Source organism: Misgurnus anguillicaudatus, chromosome 8, assembly GCF_027580225.2.
Source record: "Misgurnus anguillicaudatus chromosome 8, ASM2758022v2, whole genome shotgun sequence".
NCBI classification, from domain to species: Eukaryota; Metazoa; Chordata; class Actinopteri; order Cypriniformes; family Cobitidae; genus Misgurnus; species Misgurnus anguillicaudatus.
The window spans coordinates 35,879,599-35,905,151 of record NC_073344.2 but is presented as its reverse complement, the minus strand read 5'-3'; the positions used below and the strand labels follow the sequence as shown (position 1 = coordinate 35,905,151).

The window sequence follows — 25,553 nt, the reverse complement described above, 5'->3', positions numbered from 1 at the left end:
CACTGCAGTGCGGAGCAACAACAGTAAAGATGGCAAAAATATAATATTAGACAAAATATTCAGAAGTTATAAGCAGTTCCATAAGAACTGTTATAGTTTATAACCCCTAGGTGGCGCTGTACTCTGACTTCCCAGGTACCTTCAGGACATCATGTCGAAGCTCCTTACTAATTTTTGCGCGGATATGTCCAATAGTTAAAAAAATATAACAAATTATGTGAAATTTCAAAATGGCGGACAGGTGGTTCGGTCAAACCCAGCATAATACACATCGACAGATGCGGCATTAGGTAAGCAATCCATAGACATCAAGATCATAATTTTCTGACAAACAGATCAGAAGTTATGGGCAAAAATAGCCTATTTTATTATCTCATGACCCATAGGTGGCGCTGTCACCAAATTTGGCATGGACCCCAAGTTCATGGTACACATGAAGTGTACCAAATTTCATTTCAATTGATCAAAGAATGACTGAGCTACAGCTTCAGAACCATTTTTACGTCAACCTCGTTAAGTTTGCACATTTATTACTTTTGAACAAAGATAAAAATCAAAATTCTGTTCGGTCATTTCTATGCAGCTCACTCCAAAGATCATCTGTGCCAAATCTCATAAGAATTGAACCACATTTGAAGGAGGAGTAGCGAAAAAACGGAATACTGTACATTTTTAAAATGGCTGCTACTGTAATGGGTGGAGTTTTACTGTAAGGTATTAAAAACAACAAGCATGAGGAGAGCAATCACGTGTACTAAGTAGAATTTTCATAGATCAAGCGGATCAGCAGTTATAACCATTTGAACATTGAATTTTTGAGCTGATGGTGGCGCTATAGAGTTACTGCTAGAGACCCCATTTTTGGTCACTTGACTTTTCAGGACCACCTCTACAACTGTGCCAAATTTCATCATTTTCCTATGTACGGTTCATAGGGCTGCCATAGACACCAATAGCTAAGAAGAGGAAGCAGAATAATAATAATAAATATAGCTGCAAGCAGCAATTGCGGGGTCAAGCACCTTCAGCGCAATGAGGACCCAAAGCGCAGCAAAAACCACACGACGCAGCAAATGCGCAAAACGCAGAAAGCGCGCAATACAGAGCCCGAACCCAAAGCAACGCAAATGCAGAGCAGAACCACTGCAGTGCGGAGGAACAACAGAAAAGATGGCAAAAATATAACACGTGTGGAAAACCAGACAGGTCGAAAAGAACGTGTTAAAGGGAACACAAAAGGAAATCTCAATAAGTGAAAGTAAGAGCTGAGATTCAAACCCATGACCTCAGGTTCCCAAAGCACAGCACTAACCGCATGCGCCACTGAGTAAACGATTAAACCACTGAGTTGGTGTGTCCAATGTATAGAATACAGCTTTACAGCTATAAACATTGATATCCAGCAATTACCAAAAGTGTAGAAATGACAACAGAGAGCACATATAACTGAAATACAATGTATAGTATGAGAATCACAAAACAAAATACCACTGCTAATGGGATTCGAACCCATGACCTCAGAATCTCATGGCATGTGATTAACCAGATGCGCAACTCAGTTAACACAGCTCAAGGGGCAGCAAAAAAACAGCTTAGGTGCTACACAGATGCAGAACTGACAGTGCAGAGCAGAACTATCAGAAATACAATGTATATGAGAATCAAAAAGCTCAAATGAGATTGAAGACAAGAACATCATTCTGTATAGTAATTCTTTACAATGTAATATACAGTCACATTAATTTACTATGACAAAAACACAACATCACAGGCACGGTCAACTTTGGAGTGGTATTTCTAAGAAAGAGAACAGAATATCAAAAATCTGTTCGGCCATTTCTGTGCGGATTGCTGCAAACATTATACGAGCAGTACCTGGCATAAAATAAACAAAATTTGTAAAAGGAGTAGCGAAAAAATCATCTACCATATGCTTTACAATAACACATGAACAGAATGTTGGAAAATGACAAACGAGGCATCGTTGCAATCGGCATAAACCAGTGAATACACTTTCACAAAGAAATTAATATCAGACAAAGTATTCCGAAGTTATAAGCAGTTCCATAAGAACTGTTATAGTTTATAACCCCTAGGTGGCGCTGTACTCTGACTTCCCAGGTACCTTCAGGACATCATGTCGAAGCTCCTTACTAATTTTTGCGCGAATATGTCCAATAGTTCAAAAAATATAACAAATTATGTGAAATTTCAAAATGGCAGACAGGCGGTTCGGTCAAACCCGGCATAATACACATCGACAGATGCGGCCTGAGGTAAGCAATCCATAGACATCAAGATCATAATTTTCTGACAAACAGTTCAGAAGTTATGGGCAAAAATAGCCTATTTTATTATCTCATGACCCATAGGTGGCGCTGTCACCAAATTTGGCATGAACCCCAAGTTCATGGTCCACATGAAGTGTACCAAATTTCATTTCAATTGATCAAAGAATGACCGAGCTACAGCTTCAGAACCATTTTTGCGTCAACCTCGTTAAGTTTGCGCATTTATTACTTTTGAACAAAGATAAATATCAAAATTCTGTTCGGTCATTTCTGTGCGGCTCACTCCAAAGTTCACCTGTGCCAAATTTCATAACAATTGAACCAAATTTGAAGGAGGAGTAGCGAATAAACGGAATACAGTACATTTCAAAATGGCCGCTACTGTAATGGGTGGAGTTTTACTGTAAGGTATTAAAAACAACAAGCGTGAGGAGAGCAATCACGTGTACTAAGTAGAATTTTCATAGATCAAGCGGATCAGCAGTTATAACCATTTGAACATTGAATTTTTGCACTGCTGGTGGCGCTATAGAGTTAGGACTAGAGACCCCATTTTTGGTCACATGACTTTTTAAGACCACCACTACAACTGTGCCAAATTTCATCATTTTCCTACGTACGGTTCCAAGGGCTGCCATAAACTCCCATTGGGGAAGAAGATGAAGAATAATAATACTGACAGTTCCAATAGGTGCCTCAGCACCTTCGGTGCTTGGCCCCTAATAATACTAACAATTCCAATAGGTGTCACAGCACCTTCGGTGCTTGACCCCTAATAACAGGGGACTATTTTCGGGCACTGTGTAATATCATTGCACCTGCTGTAGCCATGGTACAGCCGCAGAGTCCTTGATTATTACGCCAGAATGAGAGTATCAGAAGAGTCAAGTTTTAAATAGGAAAAATATCGAAACTCTTTGGAGATCAGCTGAATGGATTTTAAAATAGTAAAAATCAAATGTTTAACTTTTGGGGGAGCTGGAAAATGAGCATATTTTTTAAAAAAAGTGTAGTGTCCCTTTAACAAGATAATCAAAACAGCATATCTATTGGGCAGATTTTTTTCATTGTAGGGTTGTTAACACATTTGTGTCCAAACATGGATTTTGCATAATATGTGCCCTTTAAACCATATTAAGAGGTTAGCTTGTGATTAAATGAAAATGTACAAGTAGATTTGGAAGAAAATGTGTTCAAATTGCAGTAAAGCACCGATTTAGTACAGTAAGTGTGCACTGCAGCCATGAAATCAGAGACCCCCTCAAACTTAATTACTCATGGACACAGGAGATGGATTTTAGACCGCAACATGTGTGGTGAACAGCAATATGTCCAGGCTGACCGGTATTGATCGGATCACCAGACCCGAGATGCATGTTGATGCATTTGTAAACAGAGCCTAAGCATTGACCCCTGTGACCTTAACAGACTGCATTAACATTAATAGACTGGACTGTGTTATGACAGAGGTTACAATACAACTCAAGCGAGACATTGATAGGCTATTTAGAAAGATTTAATTTCTGAAGCACACAGTGTCCTGATGTGCTTTGTGTGATTATGTAGTAATCTGAGTTCTCCAAATAGTTATAATGGTGCGTTTTGGATGCTGGTCAGTGGCTGGTGTTGGACAATCTGTGTGGGTAATCTGTGTTTGATCAGAAGCTGGACTTTGGCATGCCAGGACTGAAATTATGCAAGATGGATAAGGGCTGTGATGCAACTCTGCAGATGCTCTGTGTGATCCTATATGCTTTTCACACACACACACACACACACACACACACACACACACACACACACACACACACACACGCACACGCAAACATACATTTTCTCTGTCACTCACTTCTTCTCAGAGTCGTGACCCAAAACTACCAGACACACCCACCTAGCCAGACTGCTGCTGTTTATTTTACCATTAATCCTACATTTGTTTTGATTGGAAAACTTTCGTCATGCCTCGCATACAGATGATGTTGGTGCTGTGAGATGAAAATGAACTGACCCATGGTTCAGTGCATGAGAAGTTCTGCTGTGGTCCTCAAAGTGTTCATTAATTTTCTGTCTTCAGTCATCAAGGGCACTTTGAAAACCGTAATCTGAACGGAGCTGTTCTCTGGGAACGCTAGCGGCTATTATTCCTGTGCTGTGGTGCATAACTTCTGTTTTAAGTAAAGATTCATCCATGAAGGTCCCCAAGTTTTTATATTATTTTCATGTCTTGCACTGGATCCATAACCACAGAGAGGATGAAGGAATGTTTTGTTTCCCAATGATAATTTATTTTGATTTTTGAATTACAAATTTAGGTTTTAGATTAATGTGTATTACAAATTTCAACTGCTTAAAATTTACTCATTTGGACAGTCACCATTTTCATCACTAGCTATGCTTCCATCCAAAGTTGCATATCAAACATATACAAATAATTGGAATATCGAATTAAACATTTGCGAATAAAGCAGCGTTTCCATCCAGTGAACTGAAGGGAGCAAACTCGTCACTTTGTGATTAAACTGGCGCTAAATATCAGAAAGAAAAGCGTGAAGCCATTGTATTAAACCATTTTTGAGTATAATCACCTTAAAGCACGCAGACAAAACACTACAGCGGTGTTCTTCACATCCAACCCTGGAGAGCCGGTGCCCTGCAGAGTTTAGCTCCAACTTTAATCAAACACACCTGAGCAAGCTAACCAATGCCTTCATGATCACTAGAAAGTCACAGGTAGGTGTGTTTGATTAAGGTTGGAGCTAAACTCTGCAAGGCACCGGTTCTGCACTACTTTTGGATGTGGATTCCTGCTGTTTGAGTTGACTTTCAAGCAAGACTGTAAAGTAATATTACTGAACTATTGAGATGACAAGACTTTATATTATATATGCTGTGCAATGAGTTCTGTAAGATGGTTAGTCCAATTAACTCATTCCCCACTTATTTTTTTTTTAAAAATTGCCCACCAGCATTTTTTGTGATTTTTACAAAAGTTTCACAAAATGCCTTCCAGGAAAATTTTCTTCTAAAAATATATAAACATACAAATATATCAAATGAAAGAACCGACCCTCTGCTTTCAAACAAACAATAAACAAACAAACAAAAAAAAAACGGGAAACAACCGTTTCATCCAATCTATATTTTTTCTCTGCTTATAAACTCTTAAATATGGGTATTTCTCTTACAAAAAAATGCAAAAAGCTGAAATAATTGCATTTTTGTAAAGGGATTTTGTTAGAGATCAGATTTAAAATGATTATCAAAACATACACAGAGTTTAAAATTAGTAAACAACTTTTTTGCTCCAGAAGTGGGTGTCGCCATCTAGTACAGATAACAGTGTGGATAGCAATGGTGTTACAGATAACACAAAAAATAATCAGAAACACGTTTTTTTCCTCTTAAATTTTTTTAATTTTAAGCTAATTTTCTCTTAATTGACAAGATAACTCCTTAATGGTGGGGAAAGAGTTAAACTGTCCAATGTGCAAGGTCATGTGACTTTTTTTGATGCTCATCTGGATTTAATCGATTAAAGCATTTCTGTAGTTCATACGCATATTTTCTTATCGCATAAGACATTTATCTGACTCAATTGATTCATTTTGTCAAAATCATACAACTATGGCATAAGGGGTCTAGCTTATCAATGGCTTAAAGTTATTTTAATAATAGGCAGTAGTTTGTTCAAATCAATGGTTTAAGATCTGAGTTAAAATAGATAAAATGTGGAGTTCCACAAGGGTCCGTTTTAGGCCCATTACTTTTTATTTTGTTTATTAATGACCTCTGTGAAGTGTCTAAGGTAAGTACAGTTTTTGATGTTTGCTGATGATACCAACATTTTTTGTTCTGGAAAAATCTGTTAGAAATTATAGAAAATATAAATTCAGAAATGGGAAAAAATAAGATGTGTTTGGAAAAAATATATTGTTTAAATTGGGAACAAACTAAATACATAATTTTTGGTAATTTTTAAAAAGAATGAAAAGGTAAGAAAATCAATTTAAAGGAAATGATATTGAACAAGTTAATGAGAGAAAATGTTTAGATGTTATTTTGGATGATGAATTGAATTGGAAAGAACACATAGTATATATTAAGAATAAAGTTTGTAAAAGTATTGGGGTCTTGTATAAAGTTAAAGATGTTTTAGATTACAATTCACTAATTCTTCCATACTGGGGTTATACATACCTGACTAACACAAAACCTCTGTTTTTGTTACAGAAAAAAGCATTAAGGATTATCAATAAGTTAGGCTATAGAGAACACACTAATAGTTTATATAAAATCTGGACTTCTAAAAATTCTTTAATTCAGCATTATTAAAAATACATTTTAAGTAGGGGTGTAAATCGAGCAACTGAATATACAATAGGATATCGATTGTCTCATCCAGTGTAATGATGTTTGCTGATAGCTCAGAAAAATCTGCAATACGATTTCGATTCGATATGATTCTGGAGTATATCGAATGATTTATCAATATTTAGACAACCTCCGTTGCATCACAAACGAAAATCTGTGCTTTGGCGGAAATGAGTTGACAATGTTACGTGAACATGTGGAGACGTTGCGCATCACTTTTGAAGCTGAAATTGATGCTGAAAGGCTACTTTTAATCACATATTGCAGTGTCCCGTCTGGTTACGACATTGTGTGACACTGGCTTTTGTTCTGATCTTTTTGCAGGATGTAACCAGTCTCCTCCCCTTTCCCATCATCTCCCTGGATGACTTCCATGACAACAAGGACATAACTTCTGACCTCACCTCTTACATCCAGCACCGTATAGACCACAGCCCTGACATCATAGGCAACATTGCCATTAATGGCAAGCCTGACCCTGCTAACATCTCCAAGCTCAGCGCCCATTTGGTTGGCCTCAGTCAGGGCTCATATCTGTACCTAAAATTAACTCTTGACCTGTTCGAGAAGGGACACCTGGTCATTAAAAGCTCCAGCTATAAGGTGATACCCGTGTCTCTATCTGAGCTCTATTTGCTTCAATGCAACATGAAGTTTCCATCGTCCTCTGCGTTCGAACGAGTCCTGCCCATGTTAAATGTGGCCTTGGCATCGTTGCACCCTCTGACAGACGAGCAGCTCTTTCGAGCGCTCAACGCCGGCTCTGTGAAAGGAGAACTGGACTGGGAGGATTTCCAGCAGCACATGGACGCCCTTTCTAGCTTTTTGATTGGCAGAAGGGACAGAACGCGCATGTTCTGCCACCCATCGTTTAGAGAGTGGCTGGTGTGGAGGGCAGACGGCGAGAGCACTGACTTTCTGTGTGACCCTAGGTAAGTAGTGATGTCACTACTTGTAAGACATATTCATACTGAAGATGAAGTGTGTCATTTGAAGTGTATTGTATGGCACCAAACTTTGGGATTCTCTAGAGAACCTGGATCATATTTATGGGTCATCTGCATGACGACACCAAAAGTAAACAGTATTTATGCCGGAACCATTTTTTTTCTTTAGCGAGGCACCAGTGAGGGTTTAAATTCTCATAACTTAAATTCTCTTCTCTTTCTTATCACTAATTTATTATAGCATGTTAAAATTGCCACTTTTTTAGGTGTAGCAAAAATGTGCCGTTTTGGGTGTGTCCTTTTAAATGCAAATGAGCTGATCTCTGCACTAAATGGCAGTGTCGTGGTTGGATAGTGCAGATTAAGTGGCGGAATTATCCCCTTCTGACATCACAGGGGGAGCCAAATCTCAATGACCTATTTTTTACATGGTTGCAGAGAATGGTTTACCAAAACTGTTACTGGGTTGGTTGTTCTTTTCACATTTTCTAGGTTGATAGAAGCACTTGGGATCCAATTATAACACTTAAACATGAAAAAGTCAGATTTTCATGATATGTACCCTTTACATTTTCTGATGTTGTTACATCACGATCCAAAAAACTCCAACAAACTTATTCATTCTGAAAATAAAATGTGGGTGATTGTTAGATCAGTCTGGTTAGCCTTAAAGGGTCAATATTATGCCCATTTTTACAAGATATAGTATAAATCTCAGATGTACCTAGAATGTGTCTGTGAAGTTTCAGCTCAAAATGTACCACAGATCATTTGTTGTAGCTTGTCCCTATTTATGCAGGAGCAAAAAAGTGCTGTTTTTGTGTGTGTACCTTAAAATGCAAATGTATCAAGCCCCTAAGTTGACATTGGAGTAAGAAAAATCTAAAGTTTGGTTTCATGTTCTCACGCGAAACCTTCATGTGCAGAATTTTTTTTAAAAGTGTAGTTTCGCGTGCACACATGAATTTATCGGGTACGCACGTGAATATATTGCGAGAGCACGCAATAGTTTCACGTGCACATGCAAAATGAAACTTAAAAAAAAATTCTGCACATGAAGGTTTCGCGTGAGCACATGAAACTAAACTTTATTTAAAAGATAATTTCGGTATTTAACACTTTGAGTCTCATTTCTGGTTTGTTTTGGATGAACTACAGTGATGGACACTGAAATTTTGACAATGGGTCGTGTCTTGACTTTTTGACTCATTTAGAAGCGTCTCTTGACTGCTTCAGAATGGAAGTCAAGGGCCATGCACAAACATGTCATTAAAACAACACTTAACGTTCATTTGATACTCACCGAGTGGTTTGTGGTGTTCGTTGATTATTAAAAACAAGTAGTTTAGCGAAATACAGTTTCTGACGTGTTTTATTTGGCATTTTGTAAAATTCCATTGACTTCTCTTGGAAGACTCATTGCTTACAGAAATTTTTCCCATATTTGATGGCTCAGTGACCAGCCGTAGGTTTGAAGTTGAGTTCGATTGTGACTGTCTATATGCTAGACACCGAGTTCCGTTCAGCGTCCTTGTACGGCAAAGTGGTTGTCGCCATCAAGTGGTCGGGAGTGTGCTAACGCTTCAGACTCGACTATAGAGCAGAAGTATATACGCGGTTGTGAGGTATCTGGAAAAATAGTTCCACTGTAGCAAATAACACGGATTGAAATCATACATTGCACCGATATATTTGTTTTTAATCATCAACGAACACCACGAACCACTCGGTGAGTAGCAAAGTGTTGTTTTAATGACATGTTTGTGCATGGCCCTTGACTTCCATTCTGAAGCAGTCAAGAGACGCTTCTAAACGAGTCCAAAAGTCAAGACACGACCCATTGTAAAAATTTCAGTGTCCATCACTGTAGTTAATCCAAAACAAACCAGAAATGAGACTCAAAGTGTTAAATACCAGAATTATCCTTTAAGTTTTGCTCCATGTCCCCTTGGGGGCTCCGTACAAATGAGCTACCGCTTTCAGTTAAAAATGAAAGATTTTTAGTTTCACACACTGCCAACACACATTTATATCCAAAAACCTTGTAAAAGTGTATTTTGCATAATAAGGGAGGGCCCTTTAACACAACTCCACCATTTAGGACTCCTTACCAACAGCATAGTGATGCATAGTGTGCACTGATAGCAAAGTTCAGTCATTTATTATGTGATTGTTTGGTTTGTTTAATTGAGTTCAGGCAAGGAGTAACTAGAATGTGTTTTGTGTTTGCCTTTGAACATGAAATTACTCTTGTGAGGTTCCCTTTCATTTTTTTAGACGCTTTAATTATCTGTCCAGGCACACACACACACACACACACACACACACACACAAAAACACACACACACACACAGTCACACACACACACACACACACACACATTCCTCAGTGTTCTCATTTAAAAGAAACTCAATAGCTCCATCACTCAAAAACTAAAGAGAGAGGCCCATTTAACACTGATCAAACATGGACTTTGTAAAAAAATCACATTCTGTATGGATAAGAATGTTCATTCATCAAGTGCCTTAGTGCCATTTAGTCAGTGTTGATCAGAATGTAATGAATCTGGACAGGCATTTTATCTCAGAATAAAGAATAATTTTACACTCTGATTAAAGGACCAGTTTACCCAAATATGAAAATTCTTTCATAATTTAATGACCTTCATGCCATCCCATATGTGCTTGTTTCTTCAGCTACAGTAAAGACAAATTAATAATTTATATTTTATGTTAAAGATTAATTTTATCTACATATATGGGGGTCAACATGGCTCCAAAAAACATACATCATTAAAGTAATCCAGATGACAGGGGGTTAATACAGTGGCAAGAAAAAGTATGTTAACCCCTAGGAATGAACTGGTTTTCTACAGTGATTTGCCATAAAATGTGATCTGATCTTCATCTAGCTCACAACAATAGACAAACACAATGTGTATAATCTGACAACACACAAATACATTTTGTGTGTTTTGAAAACACCCATTAAGCATTCACAGTGCTGGAGGAAAATGTAAGTGAACCCTTGGATTTAATATCTTGTTAAACCTCCTTTGGCAGCAATTACTTCAAGAAAGCACTTTCAGTGGTTCTGAATCAGATGTGCACATCGTTCAGAAGGATTTTTTGCCCATTCCCCTTTACAAAACCGGTTCAACTTAGACACATTTGTAGGATTTCTGGTGTGAAATGCTCTTTTGAGGTCATTTATATGAGTTTAAGGTCTGAGATTTGACTAGGCCACTCCAAATGGTGCATTTTGTTTTTCTTAAGTCAGTCTGTGGTGGATTTATTTCGATACTTAAAGTCATTGTCCTGCTGCATCAGCCAACTTGACATTATCCTGTAGGATATTTTGTTAAATTTGGGGATTCATTTTCCCCTCGATGATGGCAAGTGGTCCAGACTTGAGGCAGCAAAGCATGACCAAATCATGATGTTTCCTCCACCATGCTTCACTGTTGGGATGATGCTTACTGTTGGTAAGCTGTGCCCTTTTGTGCCATAGTATTTTTCCCAAACAATTCAACTTTTGTTTTATCAGTCCATAAAATATTTTCCCAGTAGCACTAGAGTTTGCTAAGGGGTTCTTTTGCAAACTTCAGGCTCACAGCAATGTTCGGGAGAGCGGCAACTTCCTCCATGTTGTTCTGCCATAGACACTGTGCCTGTTCAAAGACTTATGCTATAAGGTAGACTCATGAACAGAGATGTGTGCCAGTTCCAATGATGTCTTTAAGCGTTTAGCTGTTACTTGTGGGTTCTTCTTTACTTTTTTTGAGTATTCTGCATTGTGTCTTAGGGGTCATCTTGGCTGTGCGCCCTTTTCTAGGAATGGTAGCTACAGTATTTAACTCTGAGTCTCCATTTATAGACAATTTGTCTAACTGTAGACTAATGGATGTCTAAACATTTTGAGATTGTTTTGTATCCCTTTTCAGCCTTATAGAGTGTAACAACTCTTGATTGGATATCTTAAGAGAGGCACGGTTCATAAGAGCAGATGCTTCTTAAGGACAGCAATCTTAAAATGTCTGAGTGTCCTTTAATCAATCAAAGTTGCACTAAACCTCACCTTTAAACTCATTTTATTAATTGGACTCCAGTTTGCCAGCTTCTGACACAAATTAGCTTTCAATAAAGTAATTAGTCTATGGGTTCACTTACATTTTCTTCCAGCACTGTGAATGTTTAATGGTGTTTTCAAAAAAGACACAAGAAATTAGAATTAGTTGTGTGTTGTCAGCTTATGCACATTGTGTTTGTCTAATGTTATGACTAAGATGAGGATCAAATCACATTTTATGGTAAATCACTGTAGAAAACCAGTTAATTCCTAGGGGTACACATACTTTTTCTTGCCACTGTATATGTCTCCTGAAGCAAAATCAAAGGATTGTGAGAGAAAACAATATTTTGAGCATGTTTAGCATTCAATGCATCCTGAATCCACATTGATAATGCAGAATCTGGTTCTTGCGTGTCTTGAAACTAGTTGTCATACTAGTCAACATATGTTTCATCACAAGGCACATGAAAACCATGAGATTCGACGTTCGCTACATTTGATTGTTTTGTATTTCTTTAAAGGGACCATGGGATGAAAATCTGACTTTATCCATGTTTAAGTGCTATGATTGGGTCCCCAGTGCTTCTTTCAACCTAGAAAATGTGAAAAAGATCAACCCAGTAACTTAGTTTTGGTAAACCATTCTCTACAAGCACATGAAAAAATAGGTCGTTGAAATTTGGCTGTCCTTATGATGTCATAAGGAGCTCTTATTATAATAATAGCACCCCTTAATCTGCACTATCCAACCACAGCACTGCCATTTAGTGCAGAGAAAAGCAAAATTGATGCTGAAAAGAGATACAAAACAATCTCAAAATGTTTAGACATCCATCAGTCTACAGTTAGACAAATTGTCTATAAATGGAGACTCAGAGTTTAATACTGTAGCTACCCTTCCTAGAAGTGGGTGCACAGCCAAGATGACCTTTAAGACACAATGCAGAATACTCAATTGCAACAAACCACCATAATTGTGATCATTGTTTGAATTTCATCAGCTCATTTGCATTTTAAAGAACACACCCAAAACGGCACATTTTTGCACACACCTACAAAGTGGCAATTTTAACATGCTATAATAAATTATTTATATGGTATTTTGAGCAAAAATGACATATGTGCTCTGGGGACACCAAAGATTTATTTGAAATCTTAAAAAAGTCTTGTGCCATGGCCCCTTTAAGAACAGTCTCCCATTTTCAAACATTCTGATCACTTACGTTGGTGTTACTTTTGATCATGATGAATTCTGGCTGCTTGATTTCTAATTGATGTTAATGTAAACAGAAGCGGACACGCTCTGATGGCCTTCATGCTTTCACGTCAAGTAGGAAAACTCAACCGCCAACAAACCATGGAGCTGGGCCACCACATTCTTAAAGCACACATATTCAAGGTAGGCACATTGTCAGTACTGGAAATCATTGTGTGCTTGTTTAAATTGACCTCCATTTAAGTTCCTCTTCCTGTCCTCAGGGTCACAGTAAGAGAACAGGTGTATCCTCCAGTGTTCTGCAGCCCTTGTGGATCAGCTACAGTACAGACAGTCTCTCAGCGGCTCTATCCTCCCTCAGAAACCTATACACACCCAATGTTAAGGTAAGGATATGCACCAGTGTTGCGAAATGCTCATTTTTAAGGAAATGCTCAATGGAGTTACTTTTTTGTCACTTTTTAATCCATGATGGATACTTTTTAATCCAGATGACACCATAACATCCAAGTATCCAACTAAAATCCACACATAAAACAAATGCATATTTGTTTCCAATGTGCCAATGGCTTACAATTGCAGTGCCAACCTTGGGTAAAAATAAAAAAGAACTGTTTTACAGTACATTAGTCAATTGTACGAAACGGCTCCAACATTTACAGCGACTGACGCATTTAACCACACAAGAAGAGAAAGAGTATAGCCTTACACAACACTGAGTCATCCAGAATGATGAAGATTGTATAAGTCACGCAGAACATAGTAATTAACGGCGAGACTCGCTGAAAATGCCTTACGTAATGACTAAATGTATTTATTAATTCTGTTAAGTGTTAATTGTAGTCTAGACTTTGCTGTCCATGTAATTTCCTCTCCTACTGCACAAGGTTTAATGAAACAAGCGTCACTCTGGGTCTGTTTGTTCACACACCAGCCGTCCTTGAGGGCCATTTGGCTGGATAGATTCTCATTAAGTCCTGTTTTTTTTTATTAAATGTGTTTTTTCTTCTAACGTATTCTCGCTTTACCCACCATCTGAATCAAGCCTCTATTACCACACTGCCACATACTGATGAAAAACAGCCAGGCTGCGTTCATTTGGCTCTGATTGGTGCGCTTCGTGGCTTCCATCAATGTGGAATAAGCAGTTAGAAAAAGCTCAGATCCCAAAAAGTAATTATCATTTGATAAAAACTTTTAATCTAATTATTTGCATGCATGTGCCTTTTAATTAGTTAAATTAGGGTTCCCACGGGTCTTTGAAATCCTTGAAAGTTTGTGAATCTGTAGGAAAAAATTCAAGGCCCTAGATACAGGTCATTGAAAGTGCTTGAATCTATTTTATGCAAGAAGTTTTCTGGAAAAAACCCATATAAATCCCTGTGTAGTGTAGGATAATATCATAAAAATTCTAGACTTTTTAAGCACATGTGCTAAACTGTTCGCTTTAAATGCTTATATCTTCTGTATGCGAATGTTGATTCATACCAAAATGTTTTTTTGCATAGTTGTGTTTGTGTTTGACATTTCGCTTGCGCCGCGCGAGGGTAGTTTGTTGTTGCGTCGAGCAAAGTGCAGGCGCAGCGAGCGCAGCTTGCGCTCACGCCGCGGTCAAAGTTCAAAATAGTTTAACTTTTGCGCTGCGCTCTGTGACGATTACCCACGCGGCCAATAGAAACAGGGCGTCCAAACAAAATGGACGAAGAGCTTATACTCGGGTCTGGCCAGCAGAGCACAAGCGGCGAGCGCAGCGCACACCGCTTCCTATGTGAAAGCCGCATAACGCCGTCTTTGGCAATATTTCAGTAAGCGATATACTTCCTGGCTCCCGCGTCACCCTGTCTTTGGCGTTAAGCCTCACCATTGGTTGAATTTGATATACACATTCAGACGCACTTTCCCCTGGAGGCGTCCCCAAAGTGTCACTGCAGTGACGCAGCGCGAGTTCCCTCGAAAGGGAACTATAAAATGTCTTTTAAAAGGTAACACGATGTAACCTTGCTCTCATTTGAAATGTGTCACCACATTAAGTCCTTGAATTTGAGGGTATTGGACCTAGAAAGTCCTTAAAAGGTCCTTGAATTTTAAGGTAACTAAGGTGTGGGAACCCGGTTAAATGAATCACAATTAATACAATCTGTAATATCTGAGAAAATACATTATTAATGCAGTCAAAAGCCTTAAGATCCTGAACGGTAGTCGCGATCGACTCTACTTGAGGGAAAATAGTGGGCGTGTTTTGTGTTTTCCACTGTGCTTTGATTGGATATAGACAAATAGGTATTTCATTCCGAAATGGAACTGGCAGCAGACTGATGCTGCGTCTGAAACCGCCTACTTCCATACTATATAGTAGGTGAAAAGCAGTAGGCGAGGCGAGTAGTATGTCCGAATACTTAGTATTCCAAAAACAGTATGCGAAAAGTACCCAGATGACCTACTACTTCCGGTTAGATTTTGAAGCGTGCATACGATGGACACTTCACTATCCCATGATGCCCCAGGAGTGGAGTTATGCAACAAAGACGAAAGGGTGAAAGCGGCAATGCGGCCATTTTCGCGCTGGTATGACATGACATGATGATGATGTATGTCACATGATGTATCAACATGGTGGATGTAGTACGTCCGAATCGCATTCATACTACCAGGATTCATATTATACACTACCTACTGGTTTAACAGTCAGTAAGTAAGTAAGTACTTCATCTCATTCAGTACCTACTAAACAGTATGCTGTTTCGGACGCAGCCAGAGAGATGGAGGGGGCGGAGTTAATTGATTCTCCCTCCCATGCTAGGTGACCTCATCAGAGAATGATCGCCACATGGCGGAAGTACATTTTCAGATTTTGATTGAAGTTTATGAGAGCACATGAAATGTAAAAAAAATGACTTACCCGGATAAATTGTTTTATAATACTGTAAATGTAATATTACATCAAAACTGACAATTTTATTTTACTTGGACTTTAAATGATCATTACAAAATGTTGAGTTAAAGGCATTTTTATTTATAAAGGACTTTCTTTAATATATTCACAAAACGTTATTTTTTAACTCTTCACCCACCAGCGTTTTTTTTTTTAAGTTGCCAGCCAACGCCAGCATTTTTAATGATTTTAACAAAAGTTTAATGCCTTCCAGAAAATGTTCTTCTTAAAATATATGAACATACAATATACAGGGTCAAATGAAAGAACAGACCTGCTTTCAAACTAAATAATTGTTTCATCCTACCATCAAATATGGGTAGATTTCTTCAAAAACACAGTTTTGGGGAAAAAGCTGAGATAATTCAATTTTTTTAAAGGGGTCATATTATGAGATTTTTTTTAGATGTAAAATAAATATTTGGTGTCCCCAGAGTGTGTATGTAAAGTTTTAGCTCTAAACACTCCACAGATAATTTATTATAGCATGTTTAAATGGCCACTTTGTAGGCATGAGCAAAAGTGTGCCGTTTTTGGGTGTGTCCTTTAAAATGCAAATGAGCGGATGAAGTGCAAACACTGATCACAATGATGGTGGTTTGTTGTAATTGAAACTCAATTGTGCTGTCAAATTTTTTTTCTCTTTTTTTCTCTCTGCATTAAATGGCAGTGCTGTGGTTGGATAGTATAGATAAAAAGGGCGGTATTATTGTAATTTGCCTTGCTACCTACCTCACAAAACAGGCGAACTACCGTCTCGGTTACATATGTAACCCTCGTTCCCTGAAGGAAGGGAACGGAGACGTCACGTCGTGACCGACGAATTGGGAACCGCTTCGCGGGTGACCTATCTGCTTCGAGAAACCTTTAAAACGCCAATGAACTTGGCATGCAGATAATTGCATCTGCCGGCGCCGCCCCGCCGCATAGGTATTTAATGAGCGGCAGGTGCAGTTATCAAATCAGCTATTTTTTGCTGAGAAAGCTGGACAGAAGGAAAGGGTCCGGCCGATATCAGCAGTGGAACAGCAAACTGTGGCGACGGGACGTGACGTCTCCGTTCCCTTCCTTCAGGGAACGAGGGTTACATATGTAACCGAGACGTTCCCTTTCAGTCGGTCACTACGACGTCACGTCGTGACCGACGAATTGGGAATCCCTACCAAAGCGCCACTGAAGCTGACCCTTCCAGTGCCTGCATAAACCCTCCGACTCTCCTCTTTAAGGGAACGGAAATGGGGTTGAAGCAGAGGCCGGTCACTACTTGTTCCTTAACCCACGATAGTGACTAGGCGAACTGGGAAGCGAACTCGTCAGGCGGGACTAAGATCGCTGCGGAAGAAAACCCTCTAGGGGTCTACCACTAAGGTGATGGATAAAAAGACACGAGGTCTATAAAAATACACTCTCTTAGCAACACTAGAGAGGCGCGGAACGAACTCCGCTAAGGGAAACGTGGTAAATCATAAACTTTCCACGGAAATACTCACAAAGAAACCACTAGGGGGCGCAATGTGGGCGCTAGCCTCACCCAGATAGTCAAGAATACATCTAGTGAGAGGCTGGCAGCCGATGCTCCGCAACATCGGGCACCAAGCGGTGAAAAAGACAAAAAACATTTTTTGTAACGTTTTTGCCTTAATGGCCTTCCATAATGGTGCGGTTTCTGCGCAGCCAAAAAGAAAGGCTCCAAGCCGACACAGGAGCCGTTCCTCGATGTTCTCACTGATCTGACGAGAGAACTCGAGAGGATACCGGCTCAACACGAACACTGTAGAATCTAGTGAACGTATTAGGTGTCACCCAGCCAGCAGCTCTAAAAATATCTGAAAGCGAGGAACCACGAGCCAAAGCCCAAGATGAAGCCACGCTTCTGGTTGAATGGGCTCTCAAACCAAAAAGGGCAAGGAATGCCCTGTTTCTCATATTTCAGGGCGATTGTGTCTACAATCCAATGAGACATCCTCTGTATTGTGACAGCTTTCCCTTTCTGCTGACCACCGTAACAGACAAAGAGCTGTTCTGAGGTCCGAAAGCTTTGAGTGCGATCCACATACACACGTAGTGCACGTACAGAACATAACAAAGCCATAGCTGGGTCTGCCTCCGAAGGCAGCGCTTGAAAAGTCCACCACCCGAACTCTAAAGGGAGTGGTGGGAACTTTAGGCACGTAGCCCGGCCGGGGTCTCAGTTTAACGCTGGATTCAGCCGGCCCGAACTGAAGGCACGAATCGTTGACCGAAAATGCATGAAAATCCCCTATCCTTTCAATAGAAGCCAATGCGAGGAGCGTCAAAGTTTTCCTAGTGAGAAACTTGACGCTCACCGTCAGCAGAGGCTCGAAAGGGCAGTGCTGAACTTTCAGCACCATGGACAAGTCCCAAGGAGGAATAGAGGGAGGCGCGAAGGATTCAGCCTCCGTGCCCCTCTTAAAAACCTAATGACCAGATCGTGCTGACCCACAGATCTACCGTCTATAGGTGCGTGATGCGCGGATATTGCCGCGATATCTACTTTAATAGTAGATGGTGACAGCCTCTTCTCCAAGCGGTGCTGGAGATATGAAAGCACAATACTGATCGAGCATTCTCGGGGGTCCTCTCGCTGAGAGGTACACCAAACAACAAACAGGTTCCATTTCAGCGTATACGCCTGTCTCATAGACGGTGCTCGCGCTGCAGCGATGGTGTTAGATACCGCCTGGGGTAAACCACCTAAAACCTCCGCGCCCCGTCCAAAGACCACACATGGGGGTTCCACAGATCGGGGCGAGGGTGCCATAATGTGCCAAGGAGTCAGCCAGGGAGGGACTGTCGCGAGGAGAGTGAACTCTGTAAAACCAATTCCTAGTTGACCGGTACGGCGCAACTAATAGAATGCGCTCCTCGTCCTCCCTGACTTTGCACAGTGTCTGCGCAATAAAGCTTACTGGGGAAAAACCCCGCGGCCAGCTGTGTGCCAGTGCGTCCACGCCGAGTGATCCTTCGGATAATGAATAAAACAGGCGACAATGGGTTGTCTCTGAAGAAGCAAACAGATCTAACTGCGCTCTGCCGAAACATTTCCAAATCAGCTGAACCGACCGGGGGTGGAGTCGCCACTCGCCGGAGCGCGCTGCTCGTGAGAGCGCGACTGCCGCTGTGTTCAGCGACCCCGACATGTGAATGGCACGAAGAGACCTCAGATACTTCTGACTCCAGAGGAGGAGAGACGGGCGAGATGCGACAGGTGATGAGAGCGCAGACCGCCTTGGCGATAGATATACGCTACAGCCGCAGTGTTGTCGGTGCGCACTACCTCTTAAGCATCAAATCACGTTGACGAAACGGACGAGCGCAAGATATACAGTGCACAGCTCGAGGCAATTTATGCTAATGTCGCTGGAATGTCGAACAGACCCCCGAAGCGACGAGCCCGCCGTACGTGGCTGCCCACCCCGTGGTAGAGGCATCTTTGCCAACAATAGCATGCCTGGAGACCTCTCAGTGGCACCCGCACCCTGAGAAACGCTGGGTCTGACCACGGGGTGAAAGTGTGACGGCATCTCGATGTAATTATAATACTGTGAAAGCCGGTGAGCCACGCTCTCCTCGGGACTCGGTCATAAAGCCAACACTGAAGCGGTCTCATATGGAGCAGCCCGAGCGGTGTCACGGCCGCGGCTGCTGTCATATGCCCCAGAAGTTTCTAAAATTATTTCAGTGGAACCGCAACCCTGCCTTTAAATGTTGAGGCAAGCCAGAATTGACTGAACACGCGCTTCTATGAGACGTGTTGTTAAATCGACCAAATCCCGATACTTTCCGAGAAAAGAGATCCTCTGCACGGGGCAAAGTTTACTCTTTCCCCAGTTGACCTGAAGACCGAGACGAGCGAGGTGTTTAAATACACGATCTATGTGTGTGCACAGCATCTGACGAAACTGAGCTATTATAAGCCAATACGCCAAAACGCAAACACCGCTCTCTCTCTCAGGGGCTGCAGTGCGCCATCCGCAACTTTCATGAAGACACAGGGAGAGAGAGAGAGAAAGCCCGAACGGTGAGACTTTGTACTGATATGCCCTCCCCTCGAACACAAAGCGGAGAAACGGCCTGTGTCGGGGGAGTATGGAGACATGAAAGTACGCGTCCTTCAGGTTAAAAGCTGCGAACCAATCCTATGGGCGGATGCATTAAAATATGCTCCTCTGCGTAAACATTTTGAACAGCATGCTGTGAATGTGAATTCTGTGAATTCTCGATTCAGTACGCGCAGATCTAGGATCGGACGCAACCTGCCACTCTTCTTGGGTACAATGAAGGGCTGTAAAGCCCCGAATTTATCTCGGCTGGAGGGACCGGCTTGATCGCGTCCTTGCCAATAGGACAGCAATCTCCGCACGCAATACGTGCGCATCGACAGCCTTCACCGTGGTGAAGCGAATGCATGAATATTTGTAAGGTAGCCGGGCAAATTGAATGCGTAACCGAGACGGATCGTGCGTAAAAGCCAACGCGACGGGCTGGGAAGCTCAGGCCCCCAGATACCGAGCGAGAGGAAATTAACGGCACGATGTGTGTACCCGTGGCGAGCGGAGACGGGGAACTCAACGACGCGTGCTCTTTGGCCGCATTGTGAGATGTGTGTAATGAAACACTCACCCGAAACCGCTGATGGATGCTGAGCAAAGGCTCCGTTGTAGATGTCCCGCTCGATACATCCGCTGGCGAAAGAGGAAGAGGAGAACTTAGGGTTTTGAGCCCGTCCGAAACTCCTATATGCCTCCGGTGATCTGGAGAAAGAAGAGGAATTCGCTCTTTGAGGTTAGTGGGTGCCGATTGAAGTCGGCGGAACACAAAACGAAACCAAGGATTCCCCACCCGGCCCTCCTCCGGGGTGGGGGGGAGAATGATGCTTTCACCATCTCCTGAAGAGCGATCCTCTCCATCTTCAGATCGCCCGACTCAGAGCCGCTAAGTTTCATTTTCCACCTCTGTAGCGGGCTGAGTGGGCGGGTGTACTGCTTACGACAGGTTCCTCACAGCTGCCGGGATGAAGGAACAAAAAAAGCCGCAGCAGGACGCCCTCGGCAAAAAGCAGACCAATATACTGACGTAACGGAGGGGGCAGCTAGGCTCCGACGTGGCATGATGCCTCAGTCTGCTCTAAAGCGGCCGATCATTGTTGGACACTCTCAGCCGCGTCGCCGAAATGGCTGGTCTAAAATGGAGCATTAGGACGATTATTAACGACCTACTTAATGCCCGCAAGACACAACCAGAGATTGCGTTCCTGGACCACCGGGGGTGGGCACAGCACGTCCGGCGGCCTGTGGGGTGAACCCAGTCGCTCGTAGCGCCAGGTCAGAGCCACACAGGATTCTTTAGTTGCCGGACCGTGACCTCACCTGTGCAGATCCTTCAGTGCCTTAGCCTGGCGGACCTGCATCACGCCATGGCGCGCACGGCATAGGCCGCCTCTCACAAGCCCGTGGGTCTGTGAGGGGAGGGAGGCTGGTCGCTTGGAGCAGCATAACCCTTAGCGGCCCCGCCGTCAGGAGAGGTGAGAGGTGATGGCTGAACGATCGGTTCCGGGAGGAAAACGAGTTTTCCACGACCGTGTCAACCAACATGCACCCCGGGAAGAAAGGCACAGAAGGTTGGGGCTGTTCTTGCAGTCCTGAAGTGCCAATCATCTAGGCGGGACGGCGCGGTGGGGGAGGAGCTCTCCGCTCCACACAGACCGTCTCCCCGCTCCCGAGCGTACATGGCCGCCACTCGGGGTCGAGCACGGGAGCCCCTACCCAACCCGAAGGCGGGAGTGGGTCCGAGTCGGCGACCTGTCCGATGCTGTGACAGACATAGAATCCTCGTGAGGACTGAAAGAGGACGAGAGCGCGTAGAACACGCGCCACCCGTCTCTTACGGCACCTCTGGCTGTGGATGGGGGTGCTGAGAGTCACTGGACGAACCAGCTAACCGATTCAGCACCGTTTATACGGAGATAAGATTTCCGGAGTTTTGCCACCGCACCTTTAATGGGGCTCCGCAACGAAAAAACGGGGGTGACGTTCCCGGAGGTACGAAACCCGTCTCCGCCATCCAAGAGGTTCATGCTCTCTTAGGAGTATGAACCCTCCACGATCGCAGCCTCAGCATGCACTCTTGCGCACGAGAGAAAACGATCGTGGCCACCCGGGGACCCATACATTTGCCGCATCCAGAAACACGGACGGAAAGACATCTTTAAAAAGACGCTCCCGTCTCAGTGCAAGTGAAATGCTGTCTTTAAAAAGACGCAGAACACCGCAATACTCTTTTAGAGGAAATACTCTTTTAATGTGCTGATGTTGATGAAGCACACAGGGGAACGGCTACGCACACACTCAACTAAGAGTGAGAAAAAAGTCAAAAAATTAAAAAGAGAGGTGGAACACCCGCGAGCCTCCGCTGAAATGCCTTTGCCCAATCAAATCGAACACGCAGAGTTCTCCAAAGAGCAGAGAGTAGCTTCTCGTGAGCAGTCAGTCTGCCAGCTTTCGAAGCTAAAAAGCTGATTTGATAACTGCACCTGCCGCTCATTAAATACCTATGCGGCGGGGCGGCGCCGGCAGATGCAATTATCTGCATGCCAAGTTCATTGGCGTTTTAAAGGTTTCTCGAAGCAGATAGGTCACCCGCGAAGCGGTTCCCAATTCGTCGGTCACGACGTGACGTCGTAGTGACCGACTGAAAGGGAACTAATTTTTCACATGCTTGCAGAAAATGGCTTACTCAAACAAAGTTACTGGGTTGATCTTTTTCAAGTTTTCTAGGTTGTTAGAAGCACTGGGGACCCAATTATAGCACTTAAACATAGAAAAAGTCTGACTTTCACCATATGACCCCTTTAAAGACTTAGAGATCAGATTCAGAGCGATTCTCAAAACTTACACGGACATACAGCTGTTTGCCCTAGGGCAATACTTCCTGGTTTTATAAGTTGCGGAAGAGCAGAAATACTCGTCATTGGTAGGAAAGCGTTTTCTATTAATTGACGAGTTAACGTTTTTTGTTTTAGGTTTCTAGCTTTAATGATGTATGAGGAGCTCAGACGCAAAAGCCACTAAACGGCACCTCTATTAAAAATGAGATAATGATATTGCTTTCGGCATGCATTATATGTTCATCAAATACGTTGCTTCAAATCTGCTTAACCCTGGCCTCAGGTCATTCAGAAATACCGCTTTGTTTACAGAATTCACTAAATGTTGATTTTTCGGCAAAGTCCCTTCAAACTTTGGTCCCTTGGAGTACTTGGATCACAGCACCCCCAAAAGTGTGGTTCAATTTCTGTATTTTTACATTCTGAATTTAATTATTTACAACTGTTTACTCTTGTCCAAAGAAATGGATTCTTTTAGAAGTGAAGGTTTTTGCCAAAAAAGCTTGCATGCACTTAGAGGGTTTTGCATTTGAACTCTATTTACTCTAGTGTGCTCGAAAACAGACAAAATTTGCATTTAGAAGAAACAAATTTAAGACTTGCAGTCTCACAAAGCAATGCTTTTTATGACATCATTCTGCAATGCAGCTTCTCTTTAGATACCAGGTTTTGATGTACACCAAACACTACTGGCTATTTTAAAAGGAGGAGGAGCCACTAAATATGTCCCACCCTAACGTTTTGTTTTGATGGAAATTACGTCAGTGCATCAAATAATGCTGTGCGTTTCAAAATACTTGGTCTTTAAAGCTTCATCTCTGAACCCATCTTCATCTGGTATTACAAATGCAAAAATTGACTAGCTAAAGTGTATAGTATGTGTAAAAGAAATCGTTCACCTTCAGTGACTAAATTACATGATGCAATATTCAATATTATTTGTAAGAGTTATTAGACACATTCAGAAAATAGTAGGAATTATTTTAGAGTTGTATTACGTTCAGTGGTGTAGTCTACGTGATACGCAGGTATACGCCGTATACCCACTAGAAATTGTCAAGGATTTCCGTATACCCACTAAAAATAGCTTGAGGATGCGTAACAGCATGGTTTTCTGACATTTCAAACTTTTAGTCATAATTCACATGTAAAGCACTGACCAGTAGCATGCTACACTTGCTATTTTAGCGGGTTGAACTGCATATATATATATATATATATATATATATATATATATATATATATATATATATATATATATATATATATATATATATATATATATATATATATATATATATATATTAGGCTATATATTTGGTCTGTTTGAATTCCTGCCGAACTGCGCGATCCGATTCGCGTATGAAATCAAATTACCATAGCGGCGCGAAAGTGACTGGGGAGCAGACTGGTGTGGCACCAGAAGAACCCACAGGCGAGTGACAGCAAAGTACCGCGGGAGCGATTACATTTATCACATTGAGAAATCTGCTTTGAATCGCTCTCGCGGTACTTTGACATCACCAAAGGGTCTGCTTAGCGCCAAATGAAGTCGAACCTGCAGTGTAGCTGCTCACGCGACACTGTAAACAAACAATCCATGTGAAGTGAACGAGCTGCTGCAATATTAAATCCGGAGAGTTAACAACGCACATGTGAGTAAACAACATTTAAAACATCAGTCCAGTTTATTACTTTATCTGGAGGTAAGGCTCCAAATGCAATAAAATAAGCCCGTAGTTATATCCTGATGGTTTTAGCTTTCAGTATGTTTGTTAATTTATATATACGTTCAAGATGTATATGATCTTAAACTTTTGTGAGGAAAATCATGTCTGCGTTGATGTTCAGTTCAGACTTGCAAATTAAAGATAATTTTCTTCACTTTGGTTTGGGTGTCTAATATTAGGCTACATGATGGTCTTGTAATAATAATTAAGTAAAAGCCTATTTTCATTTTTAGACACTGCTTGTATTATATGCATAAAATAAGATTTTATTTCAATGACTATGCAAATTAGAGTTAATTCATGGTCATCTTAAATGTGTATTAATTAAAAACATTTAGGGGTGGTTTCCCGGACAGGGATTATCTTAATCCAGGACTAGGCCTTAATTTCATTAGAAATATAACTGGTCTCAACAAACATGCCTACCAAAAACATTACCTGTGTGCATCTTGAGGCAAAACAAAGGCCACTGATGTATTTTAAGATATGTCATTGCAAGTTGTTTTCAGTTTGGACAGCTCTTAAAAATGTTTTAGTCTAGGACTAGTCTAATCCCTGTCCAGGAAACCACCACATACACCATTAAATTACACATGATAATGTTATCACTAGGTGTCATATAATAGCTATTGAAAGAGTGGATATTTTTTTCTCCTTCAATGCATGTGTTAGCCACGGATTGAAGATTGGAAACAGTTTATTTAATTTTAATTAACAGTTGAGTAACTTTTGGCCCTGAGTTAGATGTTGATTAACACTAAACTAGTCTAAAAATCCATCCAGTTTCCCCAGCTGTAAACCCAAGTCTTTTTTTCTTATAATAAACTGACATGTTGATAACACATTCAGTTTATGTGTTTATGAGTACACTTTCAGAATGCTCTCCATTACATGAAGATCCATACTGTATGCATCTGTAAGTGTGGTGGTGCTTATGGGGTGTCACTCTGGGACGAGTGAGCATAAGGGTGAGAGGGAAAAATCACAGTATACTCACTACAAAAATCTAGACTACACCACTGATTACGTTGAAATTAATGTGTAGGCTCTTTATAATTCAGGTTGTAGGTTGTCATGATTGTTGTGAT

At 41.4% G+C, this 25,553-nt stretch overlaps 1 protein-coding gene across 5 annotated transcripts in view; it reads left to right on the top strand.

Moving 5' to 3' along the window:
* Positions 1 to 25,553, top strand: part of tanc1a (tetratricopeptide repeat, ankyrin repeat and coiled-coil containing 1a) — a 109,599-nt gene that overhangs the window by 65,532 nt on the left and 18,514 nt on the right. For all 5 annotated transcript variants that reach the window (XM_055212494.2, XM_055212495.2, XM_055212497.2 and 2 more), the window contains 3 exons: positions 6,987 to 7,594; positions 12,971 to 13,079; positions 13,160 to 13,282. In XM_055212494.2, coding sequence (XP_055068469.2) covers positions 6,987 to 7,594; positions 12,971 to 13,079; positions 13,160 to 13,282 — 840 coding nt within the window. The remainder of the gene's footprint in view (positions 1 to 6,986; positions 7,595 to 12,970; positions 13,080 to 13,159; positions 13,283 to 25,553) is intronic.